General features: G+C 40.5%; 1 protein-coding gene across 2 annotated transcripts in view; it reads right to left on the bottom strand.

The window, feature by feature from the left end:
- Positions 1-1,527: 1,527 nt before the first annotated feature.
- The window catches only part of LZTS2 (leucine zipper tumor suppressor 2), a 92,626-nt gene continuing 66,728 nt past the window's right edge, over positions 1,528-27,425 (bottom strand). For both annotated transcript variants that reach the window (XM_072131150.1, XM_072131151.1), the window contains 4 exons: positions 12,428-12,949; positions 8,894-9,487; positions 7,508-7,777; positions 1,528-4,939 (listed from right to left, as the gene is read on the bottom strand). In XM_072131150.1, coding sequence (XP_071987251.1) covers positions 4,235-4,939; positions 7,508-7,777; positions 8,894-9,487; positions 12,428-12,910 — 2,052 coding nt within the window. In that variant the 5' untranslated portion in view covers positions 12,911-12,949 and the 3' untranslated portion in view covers positions 1,528-4,234. The remainder of the gene's footprint in view (positions 4,940-7,507; positions 7,778-8,893; positions 9,488-12,427; positions 12,950-27,425) is intronic.

Raw genomic sequence — 27,425 nt, 5'->3', positions numbered from 1 at the left:
TAGTTGTTATTTAAAATTTTGTTCGGCTTAGCAGAAAATGCTGGTGACATAGACTGTAATGAAGAATTAAAATGCTACTAGCACTTAAATCAGTCCCTTAAATTCCTCTGCGGGCTGTTGCAGCGCATACACAGGACACAAGATGGCCGCTGGTCACATGTCCACATAACATGTCCTGCACCTGCCTGGGTGGATCATGTGATCACCACTATGTTTGGCTGTAGTCGGTTGGTTGCAGTGCATCCAGTATGGCCAGCGTTGTGGTGATGGCAGTTAAACATCATTACTATGGTAACAGAGCAAGAAAACCTGTTAGATCTTCACTGGGAGCAGAGGATAAGAGGGAGGAGGAGTTACTGAGAACTAAAGGATCATGGGACTTGTAGTTTCCAGTGGCAGCCATCTTGGTGATAACTTTAGAGAGGCCATAAAATTTTGTGAATCATAAAATCAAACGATTTAAGCTCTTAAGTTTTGTTACATTAATTTATTTTATAGCATCCTTTTTTATCAGATGTTCATATTCCTGGAATACCCCTTTAAGATTTATTGTTAATCCTGGTTCTTATGACAACCCAACATTTTTAAGAACCGGATGACAGGTCTTAAGGATCTACGATGGGAACAACCCTGAGGCTTCGGCTACAGTTAAAGTTACGAAGATGACAAATAAGGACCTAAGAACTAGAAATACATTTACTTATAGCTACAATTCCTGCAGTGAAGCATATTGCTTCTTCTTAGAGGTTGCAGGTCAAGTCTAGAAGCATCTTTTATAAGAAGACACTACTCAGCCAAGGCATCTATCCAATTCTGAAATGCTGACATCCCTCTAAAACATTCACCTTAGACCATTACCACGTGACCTCACAACCATTACCTCATCGTGTTCATTTTCTACTGGCGTGTGCGTACAACTGCAGATCAATGATTCCATAACCCGAAAGAGCTTACTCCAGTAAGCATAGACTCCCCGGGGGATAATCACACTACTGATGTAAGACAGACATAGTAATGAATCACAGACGTGTTACGCTATTGAAGGTGGAATACATCCCCAGCAGAATAGTGATCAGCATTACATGTCACCACAAGAAAATGACACATCAACGAACAATGGCAGAGGGGTAACAATCTACTGGTTGTCTTCAGCTGCTGAAAGGCAAAACCCATAACCATTTCCCCCGAAAGAAGAAAAAAGCCAAATTGACCCATAAGTTATGTCAGAATTTCACCAGTGTCCTTTGACTGTGAGGTTCTGTATTCAACAGGGTCGGAATCATTCCCTATATGGAAAGAAGGGAAGAGCGAGAAATAGCTGGCGAATACAGACAAGACCCTCCTGATCATTGGGGTCCTAATAGCTGGACCATACCACTCAGCAAGACAGGGGGTGGTTTACAATGGGCAAACTACCACTTGAAGCTGTTACCTATAATAATATTAAATTATATATATAATAAAAGGTAGGATTTAATGAACAATTTCTAGATATAATGTAAAGGAATGGATGACAGGAGACGTGAATACATTTCTGGACATCACCAGGTTTTATTATTAGGCTCACAAACAATTAACCCATAAAGTATGGGAATAAGTCTTTGTATTGGCTTTAATACACATATGTCTTTGAGAGTTGGTTCTCTCCCTATCATTTGCCTAATAATTACAATGGCATTCAGGCTTTTGTCAATCGGCACTGTAGGGTTATACTGTTGGGTGGACTTGAGAAGACAAGCTTATAATTCTGTAACTGGGGCTTGCATGTACTGTATGTGGGTGGTTCGATACGTCTGTAGTGGAAAACTCAAAACAAGGTTTAGGCAGATATCAACATATAAAAATTCTAACATCTAGGGAATGATCGCTGCTTCAGGTATCTGGCAGCTGACCATTGTTCTACTATACGGCAATAAATACACCATCTTGAAAGAGGCGAGTTAGGATATTTTGGTGAGTGAGTTGTGGCGGTGAGTGAGTTATCACATATTGCTATTAGAGATGGGCAGATCAGGGACACCCCTGGCCAATCATAGTCATGGCTAGTTGTTAAGAGGCGTCAATTTGCCAGACAGCCGTTAAGCCGCCAATCCAGCAATGTGTTCGGGCTGAGCCAAACTGGAATGTCGGGTCTGCTCATCTCTACTTGCAATCTTCAAAGATGAGCTCCATTTTCAATGTCTCCACCTAAGACTACTTCTCAATTATGTAGATCATGCGCATAACTTTCATACTAATCTTTTGAATATATTAAAATTTGATGATGTGGAGTTACTTTCATGTTTCCTGCAACCAACATATTGTATAGTCTAGAACAGCCAGAGGAACTCAAATGATGGTCACCAATCAACTTGAACTGCCACTCAACTAAATTTTCTGAGGGAATCTTTTAAAATCGTAAATAGGGTTAATATCATCTTTAATGATAAGCAGGGGCAGATTTAACCAAAATACAACCAAAGCAATTGCTTAGGACTCCCAGGATCAGGGGACTCAACACTTTTATCCTCAATATTGTCTAAACCGTAAACTACTTTAGATCAATTGTGCAGTTAGCTTATTGGTTGCTACAGACAAACCCAAAAATTGAAATTAAATTAGCGATTTGCAAAGTTTTTATTTTTTTATATATTAAGATAGAACAAGACTATATATACTTGGCATCTCTGTGATCATACTGAGCCAAAGAATAAAGGAGATCTATTATGTGGACTGCACATTGAAACACATTATGGTCACACTATCTATCCCTGAAAAATCAATCCTACCATTCTCATTCACCCTTTGTAGAGCTTCTAATGACAACAGTGGAGAAGATACAAAATTGCTTCTGTAGGTTACCACCTGTTACAGATATGTGTGCCCCCCCCCCCCCGGTACACTTCTATAAACCATGCAACTTGGTCATCAACGGGGGCTTGTTTATCTAGCAGAACAGGAGTCAAAAGGTGAGAAGTTACTCATCTCCTCAACTTTGACTCCTAATCAGATATTGGTCCACTCCAGGACTCCAATGGTTACTGGTTTCAAATATTTTAGGTCTATTTAGAATTGGTGACAATACCAATGTGTAAACCTAGGTGTAAGTAAAAATGTAGGCGTTCTACTTGTGGTAGTGCACATCCATCCATCAGTAAAAAGTTAAATGCCATTGTAATAAGAAGAGCTAAGCTGAGGGAGGAGTCATAAAAATAGCATAAGATCCTAAAACTCTCTTAGCAGGCAGGGGAGCTGCAATTTATGGCTTGTATTGGAGTAAGCTATAGGCCCTCTGAGAACCAAGAGAAGGAACAGTCTTACTATTGCAAATGGTATTATCTGAAGTCTGTTATGATTGTGCTCTAGCAATTTGCCTACCTGAGATTGAAAGCGGCTATATTTGTCAAACAGGAAGAGATAGAGAAGAAGGTGCTAGTCATAGTTTACAAAACCAGTTCATTTCGCTTTGGGAAACAAAATATCTTATCTTACATTATTTACAAGAGGTGAACTAATCCTGCCACATTGTTAATGGAAAATAAAAACTTGAAAGGGTTGTCCGGAGGTTAAAAAACATGTCTGCTTTCTTCCGAAAACAGCTCCTTTCCTGACCATGGGTAGTATGTGGTATTACAACATTCATCTCTTTACAGCTGAGCCTTACACCTACCCATGGTCATGGTGTGGTGCGGTTTTTGGAAGAAATCAGACATGTATTTCGTCATCCGACAATGCCCTTTACCAAATGGCGACTGTTACACGTGAGAAAAAACATTAAAAAAATACGAGACAATATAGAGAAAGAGAATGAAAACAGGTTGCAGCGCTATTAAATAAAACTACAGATATCCAATGGAAGCTTATTTTGCTTGAAGTCACTTCCTGGGATCCTTATCTCCTGCATCTTTGTAACACTGAGGTGACCAGAACAAGATGGCTGTCCTGAGAACGGAACGTAATGGATCATTAACGTTTCTGCCCAACGACATTGCTTTGGTCCATTAGGCAAGGTGATCTTTGCCTGAGAGGGTAGATATGGCTCCTTAGAAACACATCAGATGCAAATATAAACTCATATTAGACATTTTAGACATCTATTCACACATGATGTCCTGTCAATCAGATGTTGGAGTCAATACAAAAGCAAGATATATTTTATAAAACAAATGCAACAGCGTGGAAAAGTTGCTTTTTTGGCAACACCAACCGCTGGAATGTCCAAAACATAAAAGGCATAAGTGGTACTTTATTGGCTTTAAATTTCTGTGGCTGTGATTTCCTCAAACTGAATCTCTGCACCGTGTAAGTCAAATTCGTCAAGTTCCCTTGCCTCCAGTTCCAGAGAGAGCTGTTTTATTTCTCTCTCCAGCTCCCGGTTTTGTTGGTACATCTGGATGTAGTTGTGTTGCAACTGCTTTTGATATCGGATCACCTTCTCTTTTTCTTCTTGCCATATGCGTCGCTCTTCCTCAAAATTCTCAAACTGTTCTTGGTTTCTTCTGCGTTCACTCACCAAAGCCTCCCGTAACCTCTCCATGTACTGCTTTAAGCTCTGCATGTTGTCAGAATTTTGTCGCTGTGCTTTGGCCTCGTCGCTTTCATAAAGCAAGAATGGATCTTCTTTCTCGAAGCAGCGGCATAGTCCATGTCGTAGGCTGGCTACAGCTGCTTCTCGAAGGCTAGCCACCTCTTGATCCAGCTTACTGGCCTTCTCCCGTAGCAGCTCGGCTTCATTCTTCTTGCGCTGCAGTTCATTCTCGCACACCTCTAGCTCCAGTGTCTTTGTATGAGCAGTATCCTGAAGTTCCTGAACTTGCTCCTCGCTAATCTGGAGGTCAGATCGTGTGTCTCTCAGTTGAGAACGGAGTAGAAGTATTTCATTCGATTTCTGAGTAAGCTCAGCCTGGGCATCTTTCAGCTGCTGTTTGAGTAGAGAAATTTCACCAGATTTCTGACAAACCTAAAACAGAAAAATGAACATGTAAGCTTTGAAACACACGCTTCGGTTCTATATATTTCAGTAGATTTAGTTCTAAACAATTTACATCATTTTAGGAAACACATTTTTTCTAAGAAAAATTGCATCTGATTGTTGAAGCAACATTGGTTTTCGATATTTCTGTCTTCTGATGGAGCTTCCGAGAATCAGAAGGTCAATCACCACACGCTATCATTGGAACCTGGTGATCTCCAGCTGCAGAATTCGGCATTTTTTTAAAATTAGGGTGGTTTTCACCTCTCTCCCCGTTACAATAACTCAAAATGAAATAAAAACAGCAATGTTACCCACTATAGTCAGTAAATGGGGGACATATATCATTATTTCTGCCAGGCAAATTGTCTCATTTTTTGTCTCATCTTTTGTCGTATTTGCAACTTTTTTGAGACTTTTCAGGTACACCTTGGCTGCACCTTGTGCAGTGTGCCTTATGTATCATTGTTTCCCAGATGTTCTGTGTGCAACTTTTCACTTATGTATCACTTTTTTGGCTTATTTTTGCAACTTTTTAGCCGCAAATCTGCACCTGTTTTTTTAAAAAAATTTTTTCAATTAATTGGTTAATTCTAAGGGTGAGGTCACATGTAACGTTTTAATTGTGCTTTAATTGCATTTTGAAACCAATAACAACAGCTGAGGAGAGGTGATTTGCCTTATTACATTACTGTTAACATTTGCCTTTACAAAACGCAATATAAACGTGACGTTAACGCATGTGTTTACATTGCATTTACTATGCGTTTTGTGAATGCAAATGTTAACAGTAATGTAATTAGGCAAATCACCTCTCCTCAGCTGTTGTAATAGGTTTCAAAATGCAATCAAAATGCAACGTGTGACTGCAGCCTCATATGTCATCATCTCCCTGGGGTGTGACTAGCACAGCCTCAAATCCCAAATTTAGTCAATGTGGATTTGAGACATTTGCAACAATGGGGCAGATTTATCACGCTGTCTGAAAGTCAGAATATTTCTAGTTGCCCATGGCAACTAATCACAGCTCAGCTTTCATTTCACCAGTGCTCATGAATATTTTCAAGGGGAGCTGTGATTGGTTGCCATAGGCAACTGGAAATATTCTGACTTTCAGACAGCTTGATAAATCTGCCCCAATAAGATTCAAAAAGAAGCCAAAATTTGCGCCTGCTAGGAAAGGAAAAACTGAACATGTATCACAAGTAAAAAGACATGATCATACATAAGGCACAAAAAAAGAGTTGCCAAATGTCTCAAAAATGCACCAAAGAGAGACAAAACTATGATACATGTGCCCCAATGTGCTCTGCCATCAGCCCCATTGTCCATCATGTAATGGATCCCGCACTGCCATCATTGGTCGTACTAGTTTGTACATTATGAAATTAACTGAAACTCTGAAATGTTTCACTTTTTACTATATCTGGAAGGATTTCTCAAACTGCATAATGCCATAAATGTCTGACATAAATTTACCAGTTTCAGTCCAGATGGTTAGATCCACATCTAACCATGTAGACTAAAACTGGTAAATTTATAGAGGTTCAAGGTTTTCCTTGTCAAAGTAGCAAATCCATAGGGACAAGGACTATGCTCAATTGTTGCGAAGTTCTGTAAATGTATGATAGATCAGACCTGATAATGTCTAGTTCCTAACTATTTACTGCCATTCAATTCTATTCAAAGTAGCTAGTGAAGTGTGTGGCCACAAGCAGGGTGGTTTTAGATAAAAACTAAACCAAAACTAAAATGGGGCCCTAAAATAAAACTATTTTATGAACACTTAGCCCTGCACAATTATAACACTTTGTAGTATACAAGCAGTAGTATGGTAAGACAATGTGTAATATGGGGCTATAGGGGAAGGATGATGGGAAATAAAGAGAATAGATTTATAGATAAATGATATATAGATTTATAGATGCAGAAATATAAAGTAACATATAAAGAATAATATATAAATAACAAGATAGATGATAGAAGATAGACATGAGAGATAGATACAGTAGAAGAGAGATTGATCAGTGGTTAAATAATAGATAGGATATAGATAGATAAATAGATATACAAAAATAACTGAATAACAAAGATAAGTAGACAGATAGATGATAGATAAAAAGACAGGAGAAAGATGATAAGCATCTTCACCCAGGGATTCATTAAAAGAACAATACATCCTCTGCCTACAAAACTCCACATGCAGGGGGCCCCTTTAAGACAGGGGGCCCTGGGCAAATGCCCAGCTTGCTGCCCCCTAATGCCGACCCTGGCCACCAGCATCTGCTTTATCAAGTGCAATTGTGAGACCCTAGTTATTAAGGAAGGTGCAGGTCCTAGAGGTGGTATTGTATATTTAAAACCTTTATGGATATGCAACAAAAGTCTAAGTAGCAATACTGCTTTCAGCCAGTTCTAGAAGATCTAGTCGGTTATAGGAGTTAATGTACAAAGACCAACCATAAAACACAATAAAATAAAAAATTGCCACTTTCTAAATCTTGGAGAATTCTAAAGCATAATACAAGTCTTAAGCACTAGCTGTGTTTATCCTACCTCCCATTTTGTCTCTTCTAACCGAGGTCCAAGTTCTGTTTGTTCCCTCTCAAATGAGGCGCAGCGCTTCTCCAGCAGTTCCCTCTCCTGAAGAAGTTGTGAGAAATCCTCCTGAAGTTTTTTCTTCTCCTGCTGCAGCTGGAAGATCTGGAGCTGCAGAACCTGCTGCATCCGCTGTGCCTTCTGGGAAGCCTGCTTCATCTTGAGGGCACAGCTCTGACGGAGCTCCTCCATTTCCTGCTCACATCGTTTTTGTTTTTCTTCGTAAACCTAGAAAGGGATCAAGTGTATAAAATTAGCATGTGAACCGTTACCTCCCGATTATCCTAGTTAATATTTTACACCACACCAGCTGTGTATAAATACCAAATGTGCTGAAGTCATACTGAGGAGAACGGACTGAACAGGTAAAACAACAGGTGTCATGTTTGGCACCAAGGTGTCATATAAAACAGCTAATAAAAGACACTAAATTCTCTAAATTAATAAATAGACTTATAAAAGTTTTTGTTGGCACTAGTTTTTGGACAGTTTCAAGATTACTTAAAGGAAGTAATAGGAAGTTATATTTTTAAGTTTATAAAATTTTTTGCACATGACAATGGGGGAACCCATTTTTTCCTGATCTGCTGTGAACGGTAATTTGGAATACACTTTACAGCATCTACATGGACTGTAGGCACAGAAGTCCAGAGATGTTTACAGAGGTCTAAAAGGGACTTCTCTAGGCATGTGAACTGGGCAAAGGTTACAGTGGCAAATATTACCTATATTTTTATGTGCATTCAACTTTCTGTACATGACTATGGGGAAGGCCATTTTTTCCTGTTCTGCTGTGAACGGTAATTTGGAATACAATTTACAGCATCTACAAGGACTGTAGGCGCAGAAGTACAGAGATGTTTGCAGAGGTCTAAAAGGGACTTCTCTAGGCATGTGAACTGGGCAAAGGTTACAGTGGCAAATATTACCTATATTTTTATGTGCATTCAACTTTCTGTACATGACTATGGGGAAGGCCATTTTTTCCTGTTCTGCTGTGAACGGTAATTTGGAATACAATTTACAGCATCTACAAGGACTGTAGGCGCAGAAGTACAGAGATGTTTGCAGAGGTCTAAAGGGCAATTCTCTAGGAATGTGACCTGTGCAAAGGTTAGGGGGGCAAAACATTTTTATATAACCTTTTGGAGACCCATGGTTGTACTTTCTACACACCTATTCTGTTTTGTACATGTATTTGTCATACTTAGAGCTTAGATAACTCTGATTAATATCAAGAACAAGATGATATCCAGTTTTGGGGACTAAACATACATATATCTCCTGCATCAGTTGAAGTAGAAGAATACAAAGGTCAATGGTTGCAATGTTTTAATTCCCAACCTGACAAATGGCTGCTTCATTCTCATCTAGATTTTCTTTCAGATGCTGTAGTTCCATCTCTCGGTCTTTGAGTTTCTCCTCCAGTTCTCTGATAAGGATCTCTTCGTTGATGATGGGTGACCTATCACATGAGCCACTATCGGACGATTGGTTCCCTCTTCCACTTAAAGACCCGGTGCTCTTACTGGAAGAGGAGCGTCCACTGTCAGAGTTTGAAGGACGTGTCCGCGCTCGTGACGCTCGCTCAGAAAAACCATTTATGTTACTGTGATTATCCAGATTAATATGACTCATGGAGATGCTGACTGGTTCTAGCTGCTGACTACAACCCGTGCTATAAGTAGGAAGACTAGACAGAGAGTTCCGGCCAGAGTCTGACATTGTTCCAGAGATGGAACCGTTTCTGCAGCTCATCACATTGTGCTTGTCATTCGTCCCCACTGAGTTTCCATTGAAGAGAAGATTCAGACTGCCTTGGCTGTCAGATAGGCTAGGGCCTCCATTTCTTTGGACAAGATATTGTAAAGAAGAGTTCCGTTTTTTGGGCACCACTGGTTTGAAAGCTGTTGGTTTTATCAAGGTCTTCTCGATATTCTGTAAGAAAAAGCACAATACAATAGGTACAAGACCATGGATATTTCCTTTAAGACATCCTATGCTAACCACATCTTGAAAAATGTTTTTTTTTTGGAAAACTGACAAGCATTCCAATGTTCCAACATCTACTATATAAGAGACTTGGAAAATAGATAGCAGCATTCCGCTGTATATTTTTTGATGTGTAGTCTTTATATGACCGTTCCTGCAATACAGGATTATACTTCATTTAAAGCAAAATAAGATTAAAGTCCATTTCAATTATCTATTTTGTTTCGTTAAAGCTTAGAATTCCATAAAGAAGGGATGAATCAGGAAAAGGAGGTAAAAGCTGAGTGTGTAATCCCTTACTGGATAATATGATATGACTGGGGAAGGTCTATAAATACACCATTATGTCTAAAATTCGACAACTAAATATTACATCACTAGAAAGATAATACCACTTAAGGAGATTATACATCCAGTAATCTTTCCACTTCCAAGAATAATTCAACTAAACTCATGATATTGCCTTAAAAAGGGTTGTACCAATAGGGTAGGGCAGTGATGGCTAACCTATGGCACTGGTGCCAGAGGTGGCACTCAGAGCCCTTTCTGTGGGCACTCAGGCCATCACCAGAGAGGACTCTAGGTATCTTCCTGCAGTCCCAGACAGCCCAGGTATTTTAAAGTGACAGCTCTACCTGGGACTATTTTCTGCTTTATTGGTGTCCTCAGGGTGCTGGTATCAATGGAAACTGTGAGGGCGCGTTCACACGTTCCGCTAGCGCCGCGTTCATAACGCGACGCTAGCATACAGGGGGTGGAGTTTGGGGCGATCGCATATGCGTTTCCAGAGAAACGCATGCGATCGGGTTATTAATCGCATGCGTTTCCCGGGAAACGCATATGCGATCGGCCCGAACCCTGCCCACTGTGCGCTAGCGTCACGTTATGAACGCGACGATAGCGGAACGTGTGAACGCGCCCTGACAGAGAAGGGAGTGTAAATCACAAATTAAATTTCTGTGTTGGCACTTTGCGATAAATAAGCGGATCTTTATTGTAGTTTGGGCGCTCGGCCTCTAAAAGGTTTGCCATCACTGGGGTAGGGGATAACAATCTGACCGTTGGTAGATCCACAAGAACGAGGGTCTTGTTGTCACTAACTGATAGAGTGTAAGGACGCGCATGTAACCTGTCATGTGCAAAGTCCGTCTCTGATGCTCACATTTACTAGAGTTTACGACACTCCCATAAGACTGAATGGAGCAGTAAGATGCATACGCTACCTGCCGCTCAATAAATTTGCGATCTGATCAGTTCTCAAAGAAGTGGAGAAAAAAATAGATGATGGCTCTCCCATAGGGTAGTTGGCCAGTAAAATAAAAGGAGGCCCAGTCATCCACAGTTCCAATTATGTGGAGGTTTAGAAGAACTGAGTTAATCCAGATGAAAACAGCACGTAGAAAGCTTAATCAGACCGATATAGTCAGGTTTGGTCCAGCACTAGGCATTCCCAAGCAAGTGCTGGGGCCCAGAGATGCTGGGGGGTCCCACACGACTGGATTTCCGTATATAATTGGCTTTATATAAGTAAGCTATAAGGGGGCTGTATATAATATAACCTATGAGGAACCTGTATATAATAGAGCCATGTGGAGGCTGTATATATTATAATCATGTGAGGGCTATATATAAATGAACTGTGAGGGAGCTGTATATAAAATGACAACTAGGGGGCTGTTTCGGATAATAAACCAGGTGCATGATTTTATTGCAATGGGGTCCACTGAGGTCCACCAGGGGCCTAGTGAAACCTGGAGCCAGCCAACAAGATAGTCGCCAAAACGAATAAAGCATCAAAACAGGACAAATATGTGTTTCATTCACGATTGGTGCTGGAATCTTTCTCGAAAGAAATTCTCCTCTACATGAATAAAATATTTGATGTCTTACACGCCCTGGTTTGATACTATCTTCCTCCCTGACACCTATGGGTCCGATTTTGCCATCTTCTTGCCTTTAGGATCCCCCCAGTCTAACCCCTACTGATCAGATTGTTAGCCCTTATCCTATAACAATTAATCTTGGTACAGATTGATATAGTAAAACCTCTCCACGCTTTATGAATGCAACTTCTTTATCCAGTCTAGAAGTTCCACTAGATTTTGCACATACTGATCATCTCTCCGCAAAGACCTTTTTTCAAGGCAATTTTGGGTGGTCATCTCAGAGGTTTCATTGTATATTACCGTACTTAACATATGAATATGTTGTGTAATCTAAAAAGCTTATCCCAACAGGACAACCCCAATGTCTGGCAGCTGCTCTCATGTTGGTAAACCAACCATCTAATCCAGGTCAATCCCATCCATATTATAGGTTCATTTTAGGTAGTCTTCTAGTTGTATATTTTTCAAAACTTACTGGATAGGAAACTGACAAAGTTTATTTGGCCCGAGTTACCTTGCAAGTTCTTGTATATATTTCGGGAGAGGTTAGTCATTATGAAATAAAAATAGAGCTTCTGGCAAATAAAGTCTTCTGTTTACCGTTGGATCAAATCCTACAGTACAGTTTTTAGACTTGTCTTCGGAAAGACTCTCCGTAAAAAGCAAAAGACTCGAGGGCAACACCCTTTAAGACCACAGCAACTTCCTAAAGGTGGTAACATCTGTATATTTAACTTGGCAGAGACCAAGTGGGTAGGACCGTGAATAAACTATATGTCCATAGAGGACAACAAGAGGCTCTAGCATATTACTAGATCATTCAGTGAACTTACATGGCCTGGAGGATGAGGGTTATAAGTACTTAATATATTTAAGGTCTTTTTTTTGATAAATACATAGGAGAACCAATAATACTCCATTGTATTATGTAGTACTGGCATAGTCAAGTAAACGTCTTACAAAAATACACAACTTTTTGGGTAGTTGAATAAAAAGTTACCTTTTCTAGTTTGCCAGAAACCGGAATAAGTTTGGGTGGAGGTCCTCTTATGTTCCCATTGAGGGTCCTGTCTTCCCGCACATCATCCACATCACTGAAAGGGCTATTGGGAGCTCTGGCTTCATGCCACTCCTCCTTAAAGTCCTCATTGACATAGGTATAATTTCCATTACTCCCAGAGGTAGCAGCACAAGGTTTCTTTGTAGGAAGTCCGTTAAAAAGCGGGTCCTGGGAATTATAGTTACTTTTCAGTAGTCCATCCTGTTGCTTAAAAAAGTTTGGCATGCTGGCAGGTTTACGGCACTTGTTGCTAAATTCGGAGGCCTTGCATTGCTTGTCATGATAAGGTCTTCCAGAGATTAGACTGCTCACACTTCCCATAGTGTTCTCAGAGTCTGGTGACCTTGAGCTTGGCTGGTCTTGGGAAATGTTGACTTCGGGGTTCTGGTCAATGGACAGGGGAAGAGTCTGCACCGCAGCCATTGTGTGTGTAATTGGTGGATGTAGGTCTACATATGCAACCTAAAACAAGACAGAGAAAAATAAAGAATGAATATTTTTATATATTTTTGCCTATTTCTGCTCTCATAGCAAAGTATTCACAGTCTCGGAGGAGTCTACAACAGATAACCACTAAGCTCCGTTTCACATGGCTGGACACCATCTCTCCCTACATTCCTTTGGCTCTGTGTTATTTTTCCACTTTCCAAGACGCAGATCAAAGCCCTAAAACAATGTTACTCTTATTACAGTAAAGTAGCAAACTAAGTTAGCAAAGTTGTGTTGTAGAGGAGACGTATCTCAATTAGCTTCAACTTTTTGTTTTGCTGGGAACACAATTGTATTTTATCATAAAGCAAACAGAGAGACCGTTATCTAGAAGACATATTTTATGTGCTACGTTACCAATGGTAATGTGAATACTCCAAAATTAGTAAGGTGAAGGGATGAAGCGGGTTATATAGTAAAATGATACTCAAGTAAAGGTCTTATAACAGTTCTTGGTTTTGGACAATCTATTCCTGTAAAAATAGTGTTTTCCCCTTCTGGGAACTTATGCTATAATCTGTGGAGAAGCGTGGCAGTGTCCTATTTTCTTGCAGCGCCACCATAGGAGAAATTTGGTATTACACAGCAGCCAATCAAATTATTTGTCTGTGTAATGCAGGATAGGTCATATCCACAAATCCACAGATGGAGGATCCATTCCCACTACATCAACTCAGTATTCCCCAAAATGGATTTTCTTTACAGGGTAACCCTCAATATTACAGATTATTTTAACCCTTTAAATCTGTGAGTGATCAAGGTTCTACTGAAGGGACACCGCAAGGTTACTACCTCTTGGTGGTAGGTCCGGTGTTGGTGATAGCTGACTGAGACAAGAGATACTAGTGCATAGCATGGATGGATAATCAGGAGTATAGTCTAGGTTACAGGCTGAGGTCAGGGCAGGTGAAATAAGTGTGTAAATGGAAATCAAGGCATCAGGTCTTAGTTAAGGTAGGTATAGTCCGATAATGTGCCTTCTAGAAACGCACAAAATATAAATGTATAGTATAAATTTGTTGTAAGAAAAAAGGAATAGATATGAAAACAAAGAAAACAACAAACGGAAGTGTGAGCCAATTTGGGGAGTGAGAGGAACTATACCAGGAGTCCGATCATATTACTTACTGGCCATCTATACACGGAAATTACATACAAGTCAACAGCATACAAATGTAGAAGTCATATTAAAATTTAGCAAATATCCAACATACAACAATACCAATATAGTCTGACCGCATGTTACAGATATCAGTACCCACTACTGCGCATGACTCCACAACCGCAATAATACCCTAATTTCATACCCTGTATCTCCAGTGTGTGAAACGCGTGTGTAACAAAGTATGGTGCGAAATGCACCTTGAATGTTGGGATGGTTTCTGTGCAAAACTACACCACCGGTTTAGGACTCCCGATGTATCCGCCGGCACTGAGGGGCGCGAGATCCATCATATGCCGGTGCTGGAACACCGCTGTGTGATAAATCACAACCTATGTGCTTCTTGACATGTATAGAATTTGTAGTACAACACATCTAACCATATTTGGCATTAGTGATGATTCAAGTTTTACAAAAAATGTTATCGCTCTTCAAAAAGGTTACAATAAAAATAGAGGAATTTGAACTGTAGATCCGCAGTCAGACACCTCTATAAATCTCTTAACCAAACAGGAAAAAATGGATTTCCAGAAATATCCTATTTACCAGACTATACATTTGCTACGAGAGCCAAAGTAAATGGAAATATCTGAGCAGAGAAATTATCTTAGGATGAAAGATTTATGAAATGGTCTAAAAATGTCCATATAAAAAGAAACAATAATATATTACATAACTGGTGACTTTCCAGCTGTTGTGCAAGTGAAAATCCTCAATGTGATGGAGGGTATGGAATATGTTGGGTATTGTAGTTCAGCATCTACTATACCCTGAATTGACCACATTGGGCATCCAAGGTTTTGATCCTCTTCCTAATAGAAAAAAAAAATTGGAAGCATTGTAAAAAAGAAGGGCATTAAAGGACATCTACCACCAGGATGAAGGACTGTAAACCAAGCACAATGACATACTGGTGTGTGTCCCCTGTGGCAAGATCAACTGTTCCTTAATTTTCCTATGCCATTGTTTTGAAGATAAAAAGGGTTTAAAATTATGCAAATGAGTCTGAGAGGCTCCAGGCTCCACAGGTGTTAATGGAGCCTGGAGCCCCTCAAGCTCAATTTGCATAATTGCCTTTTTTGTAAAGACCAGGACATAAGAAGCAAAAATAAGAGTGGATCCAGAGGGGGCACACACCAGTATGTCTGTGTGCTTGGTTTACAACCTTTCATCCTGGTGGTAGATGTCCTTTAAGGTAATAGATAGTAGGACTGCCTCCATTAGTTAGGAAAATGCTACTGAATCATATATTTTATCAACCAAAAATCAGTGGGGGGAATTTATTAATGTGTCTCAGGCGCAAACAGTGCAAAGCTGGTTACCACTAGTCTAGGGCTGCACCAGATTCATCACTGTGATAATTAATTTGTTGCAGCATAAGACTGTAGAGTTCTACATTTAGACCTGGATTTAGCAAGTATAAAACTGTGCGCCACATTTTGGTGCACCCTCCTTAATTATTTGGCGCACGGACTAATTTACATATGCCACACCCTTTCTCAAAAAGCCACGCCCCATATGCAGGGTCACACCCCTTTGTCGGACGAGTTGGAAAACGGCCCAAAAAAATTGGTCTAAAAGCCTTCATGTCGGAATCTATTTTAGGTACAGGAACAATAATGAATTTCCAATAGTAAGTAGAGGCAGCAGTCATGTAAAATTCGATTCAACCAGCTTTTATGGATAATACCATATATGACCAGTATGAAAGCGGTGTTTCAGAGGATATGGCACTGCCTTCTTCAGGCTAGGTTTATTTATAAGGTTTCCTATTAAAAATAATTGTGTTTTATCTTTAGAGGTTCTTCAAATCACCCGGGGCTGGATCAGACTGGTCCATCAGAGATCTGTATGGACCACAATAATGGACCCCACAGATGTAGAAGAAGACAACACAATTTTGTAGCTTTTTGGGTCTTTTTATGGGGTAAATAGGTGGCGGGAGCAATGGTTCAACACTGGTTCAGGGTCACGTTTAAAAGGCATAAAACGCCAGGATGAAATACTGTATGCAAATGAGCCTGAGGGGCTCCATGCTCCATAGATTAGCCCTCAGGCTCATTTACATACAGTCTTTCATCCTGGTGGTAGATGTCCTTTAAGCATTTTTAGTTAAAAAAATTGTCACGCTCCTGCTGCGTTTCGTCTCTCATCACCTGATGTCTAGGATCCGTCACTCAATGCATAAATTTACAAGTAGAAACGTGTTATTTATTCCAGGTCACAGAAGTCAAATGTGAACAAACCCTCATTGTTTTGAGCGTGGCTATTACTAGGACTGTACACGAGCTTTGATCGGTAAAATGTCACAAAGCCTAAGGCCGCTAGTAGATGGATAAGTTTACCGACCTCTGGGCATACATGACCTCTCCATAACTGAAGTCCTATTCTATAATCACTAACAGAGCCCAAAGTCAACAAGATCTAGTATGTGAGAACATGGGAGATGTTGATATATGTGGGAATGATATGGTAGATCTGTCCACTTCCTGGAAAGCTGGAACGTATCAGGTTGTATCAGTACTATCCAAATCCAGTTCTATCTCGCCTCTTCTTGTTGGCTGTGAACCTTCTCCATAAACATACTTGTGCAGCCCTTACTTCTCTATCAGATTCCCTCACTAATCCCCCTCCGACTTCTCCACTTTCATGTCTACAGACTCCCCGCTTCTTCTGACCTCACCGCAGCTTTGAATAAGGATTTCTTTACCTCCTTTTCATTTGTTACTCTCTTTTCGAATGTTGCCAGGAGTTCAAGACGCCTTGCGTGACTAGCTCACATTTGTGGAAACACTAGACACCAGGCCCTTGCCTTGTGCTAATGAAAACCTTTGCTGCCAATGACAGTGAACTGAGAAATAACACTGAACTTTTGATAGCAAACACCTGCCGACCCGCTCCAAGGGCAACTGAGCCATTCTTCTCTTCTGTTCTCACCTCTATGGCAAGGTCAAATATCACAAACTAGGCACCGGACCTGGGGCAAAACAAACAAGTGAGTGCATAGTAATCCAAAGTCTAGTCTAGGACGGCTGCCTTGTTCTGGTTGTTACAACAATGCTCTTATTCTGCTCTACAAGCATGTCATTAGAAGGGAGTTTACACCAACATATCTATTTACTAAGCGGTTATTAGGAAAAAGTATGTACAGCATCCTTTCCAAATATCAAATAACTAGTCACTCTGCCCATCCTGCTCTATAACAAGGTGCCTTTAGAAAGGATACTAAAAACAATCTGCTCAGCTCCTCCTACTCTATAACATACTGCCCGCAGATGGGACACTATGTAAAATCTGCTGAGCCCCTCCTACTCTATAACAAGATGTCTTTAGATTTTACATAGATTGTCCTCTCTACCAGCAGCGTGTTATAGAGAAGGGGTGATGAGCACATTGTATATGGTCTCCCTAGGAGCAGTATGTATTGGATCAGGAGGTGCTGAGCAGATTGTACAGTGTCCTACATGTGGGTAGCAAGTCACAGAGAAGAAGAAGCAGGGCAGATTGTTCATAGTGCCCAATCTACATGCATAATGTTATAGAGCAGGAGGAGCTGAGCAGATTGTTCTATAACATTATGCATGTAGATAGGGCACTATGAACAATCTGCTCTGCTTCTTCTTCTCTGTGACTTGCTACCCACATGTAGGACACTGTACAATCTGCTCATTGCCTCCTGCTTCATATCATACTGCTCCTAGGGAGCCCATATACAATCTGCTCATCACCTCTTGATCTATAACACGCTGCCGGTAGAGAGGACAATCTATGTACAATCTGCCCATCACCTCCTGCTCTATAACATGCTGCCTGAAGACAGGACACTGTAAAAATCTGCTCAACTACTCCTACTGTATAACATTGCTGCCACCGTATATTATTATTATCATTTGTAGTTTAAATGGATTAATTTTTTCATAAGTGCATCAAAGTGTAAAATATTTTTAATAGATTCTGTATAGTTCTCTATGGGCAACCAAAGAGACATTATTAAAAAAAGGAGAACGCCGTTTATCATTGGAATAATTTACGCATCTTACAGGGAGGGGAGCCAGATACGCTGGGATATTAAAGGTTTAAAATGGTGCTTCCCATTTGTGCCATTGTTAAATATTAATCTTTGCTAATAGCCATTAATAGATATGTTTACCTAAAAAGTTGATTTGAACATTAGAGGATTTTCTGACAATACATCCACTTTCATGATGTTATATGCAAAGTCCTTATCAATCGTTCGCATATAAGCTCAGATAAAGATATAGGCGACTCATGTCATAGCAGGGATTATTTAAATTTCTAATATAACATAACTTTCTATCCCTCTAATTTTCTATGAACACTAAATGTAGAAGGTTCTTCCAAATCCCGTCTATGTATTACTTGACTTACAATATGCCTTTTAAACCATACAGCTGGGAAGAGACTTTAGCCAAAACTACTAGACATTTGTATGATAATGTAGCACTTGCAATGCATTAGTCAGTGAAATTCTTCTCTTAATAAATGGAAATCCATGCGCTTACATCAGCCGTTCACCTGTCATTTACGATCCAGAACCATTTGGAGGATAATGCTAAGTGACGTTATGAGGATGCCTGCATTACCCATATGGTGGTGCCCTGCTGGCGCTTTTCCCATAGGACCTTCTGGGGAATATTACCTCTGGGAGATGAAGACATTTTCCAGTAGAGTGCTAATTTGACAATTCATACCTTATGCTCTAATTACCACTAATTAACCTAATGACTAGGTATGTCATAGGAAAGCACATATATGTGTAGAAGTACTAGTGTAATGTATCGAGTTGTGTAACGTTTGAAACATTCTATAGGGTTTGATTTTGGATTCAAAACAGTTGAGACTCTTCCAAAACAGAAAACCCTGAATATGCAATACAGTCAGATGTAATAGGAGCGGGTCTGGATCATGTCTAATTTCCATCTATTTTTCTTTCCATCTGTTGTACAGAACAATGGGCATCATTCACACGTGTTGTTACAGGTGCGCTAAGCATCCAGGATAACATCTGCACTCCCATTAGCCGATTAGCAGCTACAAAGCCTCCGACCCGGCAGGGGAAATCACTTATAAATTAGTAATGCGCTTTGTGATGTTCTCGGCAAAAATAGTCAACAGTTCCAGACGTCATAGAAGAGGGTAGGAGGAAGAAATTGTGATGTGCTATGGTCATGCTCACCTTGTGCTTCCTGCTTTATCATTTCCTACAGTGTTGCCATTCTCCTTGTGTTTCCTTCCTAAACAAGAACTGGGCAACAAGAGAATATCTCTAGCCTTCCCCCAACGCCCAGCTGGATCCAAACTTTTGTGTCATAACAAGACTTACTTTTGCAGCAAGTACTCTCACAAATATATTAAAAAAAACGATTTTGTGGGTCCTTTTAGTGATGATCCCCCTCTTATAAGAGGCTTCTTTAAAGATATGGTTATGGTAAGGACCACCAGTGGTCTTCACCAACCAGGGGTGGATAAAGACGCTTGTATATATGTGTGTGAGTCGGAACACATGTATAAACATTTTTTGTCTGGAGGTCCCTCTCTATTATCTCTATAGGGCAGTATCAAACTTGTTAGGCGGCAGTAGGCTCAGGGCTGCCACTCGAATCGCCCATATGGTCTACTACTGTAAGCAAATGGAGACAAAAATGTGCCCCATTAAACAGTTATAGAAAATTGATGGATATGCAAACATTTTTTTTAAATAAGAATACCCCATTAAAAGGTTTCTCCACACCCCCATATACCCCAATATCACCTACCGCCAGTTCCACCACTGGAACCACAATGATAAGAGGAATGGGGAGTCCTGTGCCCACCATGTGAATGAAGCAATGGTAGTGGAGGCATACAGAGCCTATATGAATGATATATATTTATATTCATATTTTTATTATCAATGCACATCCAAATTGCTCCATTTTCTATGATCCGTCTTGGGAACATAACAAACTTTGACACTCATATAATTTTATCTATCAATCTCTGGTGGTCAATTCTGTATGCAATAACCCATGTCTGGTGTGAATAGTGATATAAACTCATATGGGATGTCTGTGGTTTTTCTTTTTTGCAAACATCCTATTGTATATAAACCTTCAAAACAAACCTTCGGCACAGGTCAAAGGTCTCAAAACAGCCTTATGGCCCGTATCCGACTCACAGCCCAGCTGGATACACAGAGAGATAACATCTCTGTCTACAACACCCCATAGATCTCTACATATGTGTAACAGGCTGCTATAATAATGAGGTCACTTAGACCAGATTTAGGAATAAGAGACCACTCTGGGTGCTCAGGTATTTGTAGACAGTCCTGCACCCTGTGGAGCCCCTCATTCACACCCTCCCACTCCTTAGCACTGTCCTGTTTACGCACTTTCACAGACTCCCGTCACATACATTTGCGGGAGGTCAACAAGCAAACAAGTAGCATGTGTGATAATAATGCCATTTGGGCATCACACACAGTACAACCAGGCGGGTCCATGAGTCTTAATAGCTCTAACACTTCTGAAGACAACTGCTTGAATCCAACATTTATTACTCCTGACACATATTGTCTCAATGTAGGAGTCAGGATACACTTGTCAAAAATGTCGCAAATCTGCATTCCCAGACCAAATGTTTTGTTATCGAAGGATCCTACAAGAACTACTACTAGACCCTAGTGACAACTACTATACCCACATGTCAAATGCTACTATGCTAATCTAGCAATGTTTTGCAGCATGGTGGCTGAGTGAGTAGCACTTCTGCCTTGCAGCTCTGGGGTCCTGGGTTCTAATCCCACCCAGGTCAACATTTGCAAAGAGTTTGTATGTTCTCTCCATGTTTGCGTGGGTTTCCTCCGGGTATTTAGATTGTGAGCCCCATGGGGACAGGGACCAATTTGACATGCTTTGTGCAGCGCTGCGTAATCTATATAATGCTATATAAATAAAGAATTATTATTATTATTCTCTCAAAGGGCTCTTCATTTTTAAAGGGCTTTCCCAACATTACAAGTTCCCAGGGGTGGATTAAGAGGGCCATGGGCCTTGGGCTATATGAACATTATTGTTCCTAAAAATTTGGAAATTTACTTCCTACATATGGTAGTAGAATCAAGATTCTTGGAGAGTGGAGGATGAGTCCCTTCTGCCTGCTTTCAGGACCTTTGGACAACCTTCAATAGGTCCTGAAATGTCTTGTGTACATGTGTATTGCGAGCATGAACAGAGTTATGCAGATTTCATAGGTGAAGGTGTTTCTCAGTATAAAATTTGTTGGGTGGTTTGGATGTCCATTGGCCTCTCTGAAGACTTGGGCACTGGGCTGCCGCCCCAAACCATCTATTTTTTACTACTATTTCAAGTTATCACCTATCGGTGGAGGCCCAACTTCCAATAACAAGAAAAGAACCTCCACCACTCAGGATCCACAGCAATCGGGAGAACAGGGGTCCCATTCTCACTAATTGGTGGGATGGCGGGATGAGCATGCATCCTGCCCTTCCATTTAATTGTATATGAGTGATGGAAATTTCAGCTACCTCCTGCACTCACATCGACAGTGTATGGAGCAGGAGTACTCGTTCTCATCCTGACGCTCCACCTATTACCGAGAACATGATCACCTCCCTCCCGATCTCCAGATTACTGGGTAACTCACTCTCCTGATTGGTGGGGGTCCTTCCAATCAGCTTGTTATCCTCTGTACACAGCCCCTTTAAGATACTTTCATGAAGCAGGACAGCTCTCCTGTTATACTTCTCCGCTTTGCATATTTTGTAGCACTAGGAAAATCTGCACCTAAAATGGGCATGTAAATGTACCCGTGACCCTCTGTAATACAAATAACACGTCTAAAAACAGACCAGCTCTAGCCGTTTCTCATGGAAAAGGGCCCAAATATGATTCCAGTCTAATTTGAATGTTATGTGCCAACGTGTAACTTAGAAATAACAGAAGGAATGGAGAAATAGCAAAAGAATATAAAACATACCCAACAGAACCAAGGTACTGGCTGCCCTGTGCTACAATGGATAACCCTAAACCCTCCTCCTCTTTCCCTAGTGGGATGTGTGTCTACATTGTATCTATATCCTCAGGATGCTCTTTCCATCATAGACTGAAGACATCTTGGTAATCCATGTATCTACTGGATATAATGTAATCTCTTTAATTTTCTACTTCTGGGTGTCCAATGGCAAATGTTTAAACACCCTGGAGCCTAATGCCCCTATTTCAGAGCCTACATAATGGAGCAAAGAATAGATTAGCTAGGACACTGCATAGGATAGTGTAAGTCTCTGTTCACACTTCAATATTATATTGCACAGCAAGAATAGTGCAGCAAGTGCTTCTGTTCATACAGTCAAAATGTAATGGAGGTATAAACAGAGACGGACTTGCTCGTAGAGGAGACAAAATGGACAATTATTATTACCAAGACCACTGCCATTATTAGGAGGTGGGAGACGGTCCCAGCCCCCACCATGACAAATTCTTTGGGGCAGGGTACAAGGAGTATGGAAATAATAGATCTCACTCGTTCGTCATGGTGCCTGTATCTGGCGGGTGAAATAATAGCAATGTGGCGCCGTCACTACTGGATACAACAAGCATTCAGGGTGGAAAAACAGCGGCAAAGCTGCAGACATTGACATCGGTTTTAAGAGCTGCGGTGAAAGCAAGAACAAAACTATTGTTTCATGTCATCCAGGCTAAGGCCTAATACACAGAACAGTATTACCGCCATGTAGAAGCTTTAGGGTGTCATCACACAGCACACAAAGCAATATATGAAGCATCAATAGGCCTGCGTACCATATGGCGGCACACAACAAAGTGCTGAGATACCGGGACTCTATATGGCAGTATATAATGTGTAGGGTGGTTGATATCTTCATATTTATGTATTTACTTGTGAACGTCAATGGTAGCAGCTTTAAATAACCCAGCGCTTAATTTAGGGCTTAGCATTCAGCGGACACGTAAAATGCAATGGGAAGTTTTCATGTCAATTGTAGACACGTCGGTTTTAGTAACACGCAATGACGGGGGAGGGCAGGTGATCCGAGATCGGATAGCAAGGTCCAGCTGTAAAATGTCCTTGGAAGAGACATCTAAAGCGTTGGTGAAGAGGCCATTAATGTGTGCGGCCCCCCAAGAAGTCTCCTCTATATTAGAGACACTGTGGCAGGCACTACTATTTGGGGACTTATACATATTATAGGGCCGGTATAATACTTGACTTGTCCGTTCTATGGAATATTTGGATTACTCATCAAATGGCTACAATGTAACTCATCAAATAGCATGTTTACTCATTCCGTTACTTTGTAATTCCTCCTGGAAAGTAACCATTACTCTTGTATACAGGAAACATTGGTGCTAGAAGGAATGACCGAAGACATTGTACATTATAATAAAAATTTTAATATTATAGTTGTATGTTGTGAATACAAGTAATAACTAATATATTCACATCAGGAGAGGCAAAACCCTTTAAGAAAATTGACCATCAAAATTCATCATTATAAACCAGGGACACTTACTCATAGATCCAAACCCCGTGACTGTGTTAATCTACTTATATTTGTAATCCATGGCCTCCCTCCTTCTAAAATAAACTTTTATGATTATGCTAATGAGCCTGCAGGGCTCTGGGGGTGTTACCGGAGCTCCCGAGTGCTGCAGATTCACAGATGGTTACAATGAGCACAACCTTTCTCGCCCACAGGAAGTGCAGGGGTAGGAGAGACTGCCTTTCACCAATCCTAGCACTGCTCTGTTTCCGCTACTGCCCAGGTCCACACCTTCCAGCTTTCCTAGCCAATCACTAGTAGAGCCGTGTGTCATATGATTGGTTGTTTTTTGTTTATGGAGGAGTGGCCTAGCTCTCCTTTTCTTTATGTTCGGCCCCATATTTTGTACTGATATTAATATATTTTAATTCCACTGGATAGATGCTTTAACAGGTTAAGACTTACCACAAAGTATAACCTGAAATGCTTAATAATCCAGAACAAACATCCACGACGCATAGATCTCTGTCTCCCTATATCCACATGACTGGTTGGCTGGATTAGGTTACACAACAATTCACACCTCACAGATCACAGATCACATGTCACTGCCTGGGGGCAACAAAACAGCATCAGAAAAACCTAAATGAGGGAAAGTGACCAAGTGGAACATCCTTCCCTATAATGACTCTCTAAACCTCCATCACCTTTAAGCCGAAAGCCCATTAATCACTGGGGAAACGAGATGTTTATATAAGGCAGCTCTTCTATATACAGCCCCAGCCTCTGTATACTGCTCAGCCCCTTATATAGGAGTCACCCATTCCTGGGTTTTGTGCAGATCTCAGTTATATTTCATACCTACATTCCAGTACGTCCATCACATACAGATGTGGCCCCTAGTTTAAAGATTTCTGTTTGCTGGCAGTGAATAGAAATGTATTGCATCTTATACAAAGTATATTATCAGCACAAAGTCATACATTTTAGAATATAATATTAATACACCTAATAAAAATAATAACAGGAAAGAAACTGTTGTCTTTAAATTGATCTTAAATAAGCAGGACGAATTCCATGTCTTTAACTGTTCTGTAGCACACAGATCCATAAGCCTGATGCAACCCGAATGATGAGATTCTTATCTTTAATATGACACCATGATTCTGAATGCTACAGAACCTGGGGAATCTGTAGTGATGCTCCCCATTGTAGCCTCTAAACTTGACTTATCTAAGGGAAATAAGACTCTACTGTGCTCATTTTCATATGATATTTGGAGAATATTTTTTTATAGGTAAACAGGCGAGATTTCACTTAAAAGTGAGAATTCTAGAAAGGACATTTTATATCCCACCTTAGGTGCTTATAATTGAATGGGGGTAAAATCTGGTGACAGGTTCCCTTTAAAGGAGGAAGGCAGGGGCGGCTGCAGGTTCAAGTAAGCCCCTGGGTGACAGAGCCTCAGTGGCCCCTTTGTAGTGAACTCACATGGCAGCATTCAAAATTCATAAACTAAAACAGTCTCCTGTCCTATAATATTCCCTAGTTTATCATCCCAAACATCCCGCCCTGGTCATTTTGTATAAGCACCCCTCACATCCTATGGATTTATTAAGTACAGCCCCGTTCACTCCCATGGATTCAGGATGTACAGCCTTATGTGGGGCCCTCCAGCAGCTCTGGGCCCAGGTATGCCCAGTGCTGACGCCGGCCCTGGGGGAAGGATATGTATTTCTAAGACTTATGAGATATTTAGGAATCTATTATAATTTGCTTTTGATAGTTTGTATCATTATCCAATTAGGAACAAATATAATGTAACTTTTTTATAGTCTTTATATACAGTTAACTAGCTAGACCGTACATCCACCACTGCTATGTGTCATTATACTGCACTGGCTATAAGCACGGAGCGACCTAAACCTGACCGACTCCATGGCTACAGGCATAACAGCAGCTCATACACAGTATCCATTACACAGCCTAACATATCATTGTGTAACGCACATGATTTATGACCAGTTTACCCAAACCTAACACCACAGGGTGGATATCTATAGGAGTGCTAGACGAGCTTTCTGGATGGCAACCAATTATATGCATAATATTCATTATCCAGACTGTACAAGTAAACAGCAAGAATCTATGAGCAACACGGTCAGGTCTCCAAAATGTCATGTGCCTCCATCTATGGGTTTATATAGCGATTATTTTATTTAAGTAGTGAAATATACAGTGACGATACATAACATACACATCATGATGCAGATAACTATATATGCAGCAGGATAGGATAGATAGATAGATAGATAGATAGATAGATAGATAATCCAAAGAAGAGGCAGCACTCCTGATGATGACATCAAAACGTTGCACAATGGAATAAAGACACCCTGTTTTTTGACTATCATCGGGAGTGCTGCCTCTTCTTTGGATTATATGCCTGAACTTTGCCTAAGGTTTTTCTTTGCACCCATTTTTTGTAGTGATGCTCTAGACTTTCTTTTCTTAGATAGATAGATAGATAGATAGATAGATAGATAGGAAAAGATCTGTTGCAGCAGTGTGTATAAACCCCTATGAAGAGAGGAGGGGGGGGTGCAAAAAATGTTCCAAAGTCCAGGCACGAGACTTATGTAGATATCCAAAAGAAATTAAGCAGCACTGCAATTCAGATATGATAAATGAGGAGATGAAGTTTATTCCAGAACAGGCAACTTTTCGGTGCAGATTGAGAAAGCTGTTGCCTAAACTTCATCTCCTCATTCATCATGTCTTAATTGGAGTGCTGCTTCATTTCTTTTGGATAGATAGATCTAAGAAAAAATAGCAGCACTCCAAGTGGTCAGGTGGATTTATTTCATGTCAGCAGCAAATTGCCTTTTCTAAATAGATTGTGGATAGATATGTAATTACCGTAGATGATGGATGGATGGATAGATAAATAGATGCTAGATGGAGAGATAGACACTGGATGATTTGGTGGATAAATGGATAGAGAGATATGCTGGATAGATGGATAACAGATGGATAGATGAATACAAATACTGGATGAATATATGTATCTATCTATCCATCCATCCATCCAATCAGTATCTGTCTATCCATGTATCTACTAAATCATCCATTATATAGTTCTCTATTCAATATCTAATTATCTATCTGGAATCTATGTATCTATCTATCCATCCATCTAGTATTTAGTATTGACCAATCACATCCATCTATCCAACCATCCAGTACCTACCAATCACTTCTACCCACATAGATAAAGGAAACCAGGTTACCTATCCTTGCACCTACTGACATTGAGCGGCAGTAAGTCTCTGACTTTAGAACATAAGAGAGAGAATTGGGGGAAAACTTTGGGACACAATCTAGAGAAGAGGAATAAGTGTGGATGTGTAGAGGATGGATGAGGTTTTCTTTCCAGTGTTGCCTGCAGTGAGTCATCCTCACCCCTTGCTCCAATCCTTTCATCCATTATTCAAGCAGTTTTTTTTTAGCGCCCTCATGTTGTGTCTCGGATAGAACAAAGTGGATGATCACAATGATGTCACACGGTCACTGAAGTGTCCCCCCTGAATACTTGTATCATTGCGGAAAAGCCAAGTCAAGTCTCTGAAGGTGTCAGGACACAAAAATGCAAGGCCAAGAAAAGAAAGAACCGTTTCAGGAGCCGCCTGATACACAGGGAGTTCCAGCAATCCCTAAGGTTGAGCTGGAAAACAAACCTGCCGGAATATCACTTAGAAGCC

This window comes from Engystomops pustulosus, chromosome 11 (assembly GCF_040894005.1).
Source record: "Engystomops pustulosus chromosome 11, aEngPut4.maternal, whole genome shotgun sequence".
Lineage (NCBI taxonomy): Eukaryota > Metazoa > Chordata > Amphibia > Anura > Leptodactylidae > Engystomops > Engystomops pustulosus.
The sequence above is the reverse complement of the archived record's forward strand: the minus strand, read 5'-3'. Positions and strand labels throughout refer to the sequence as shown.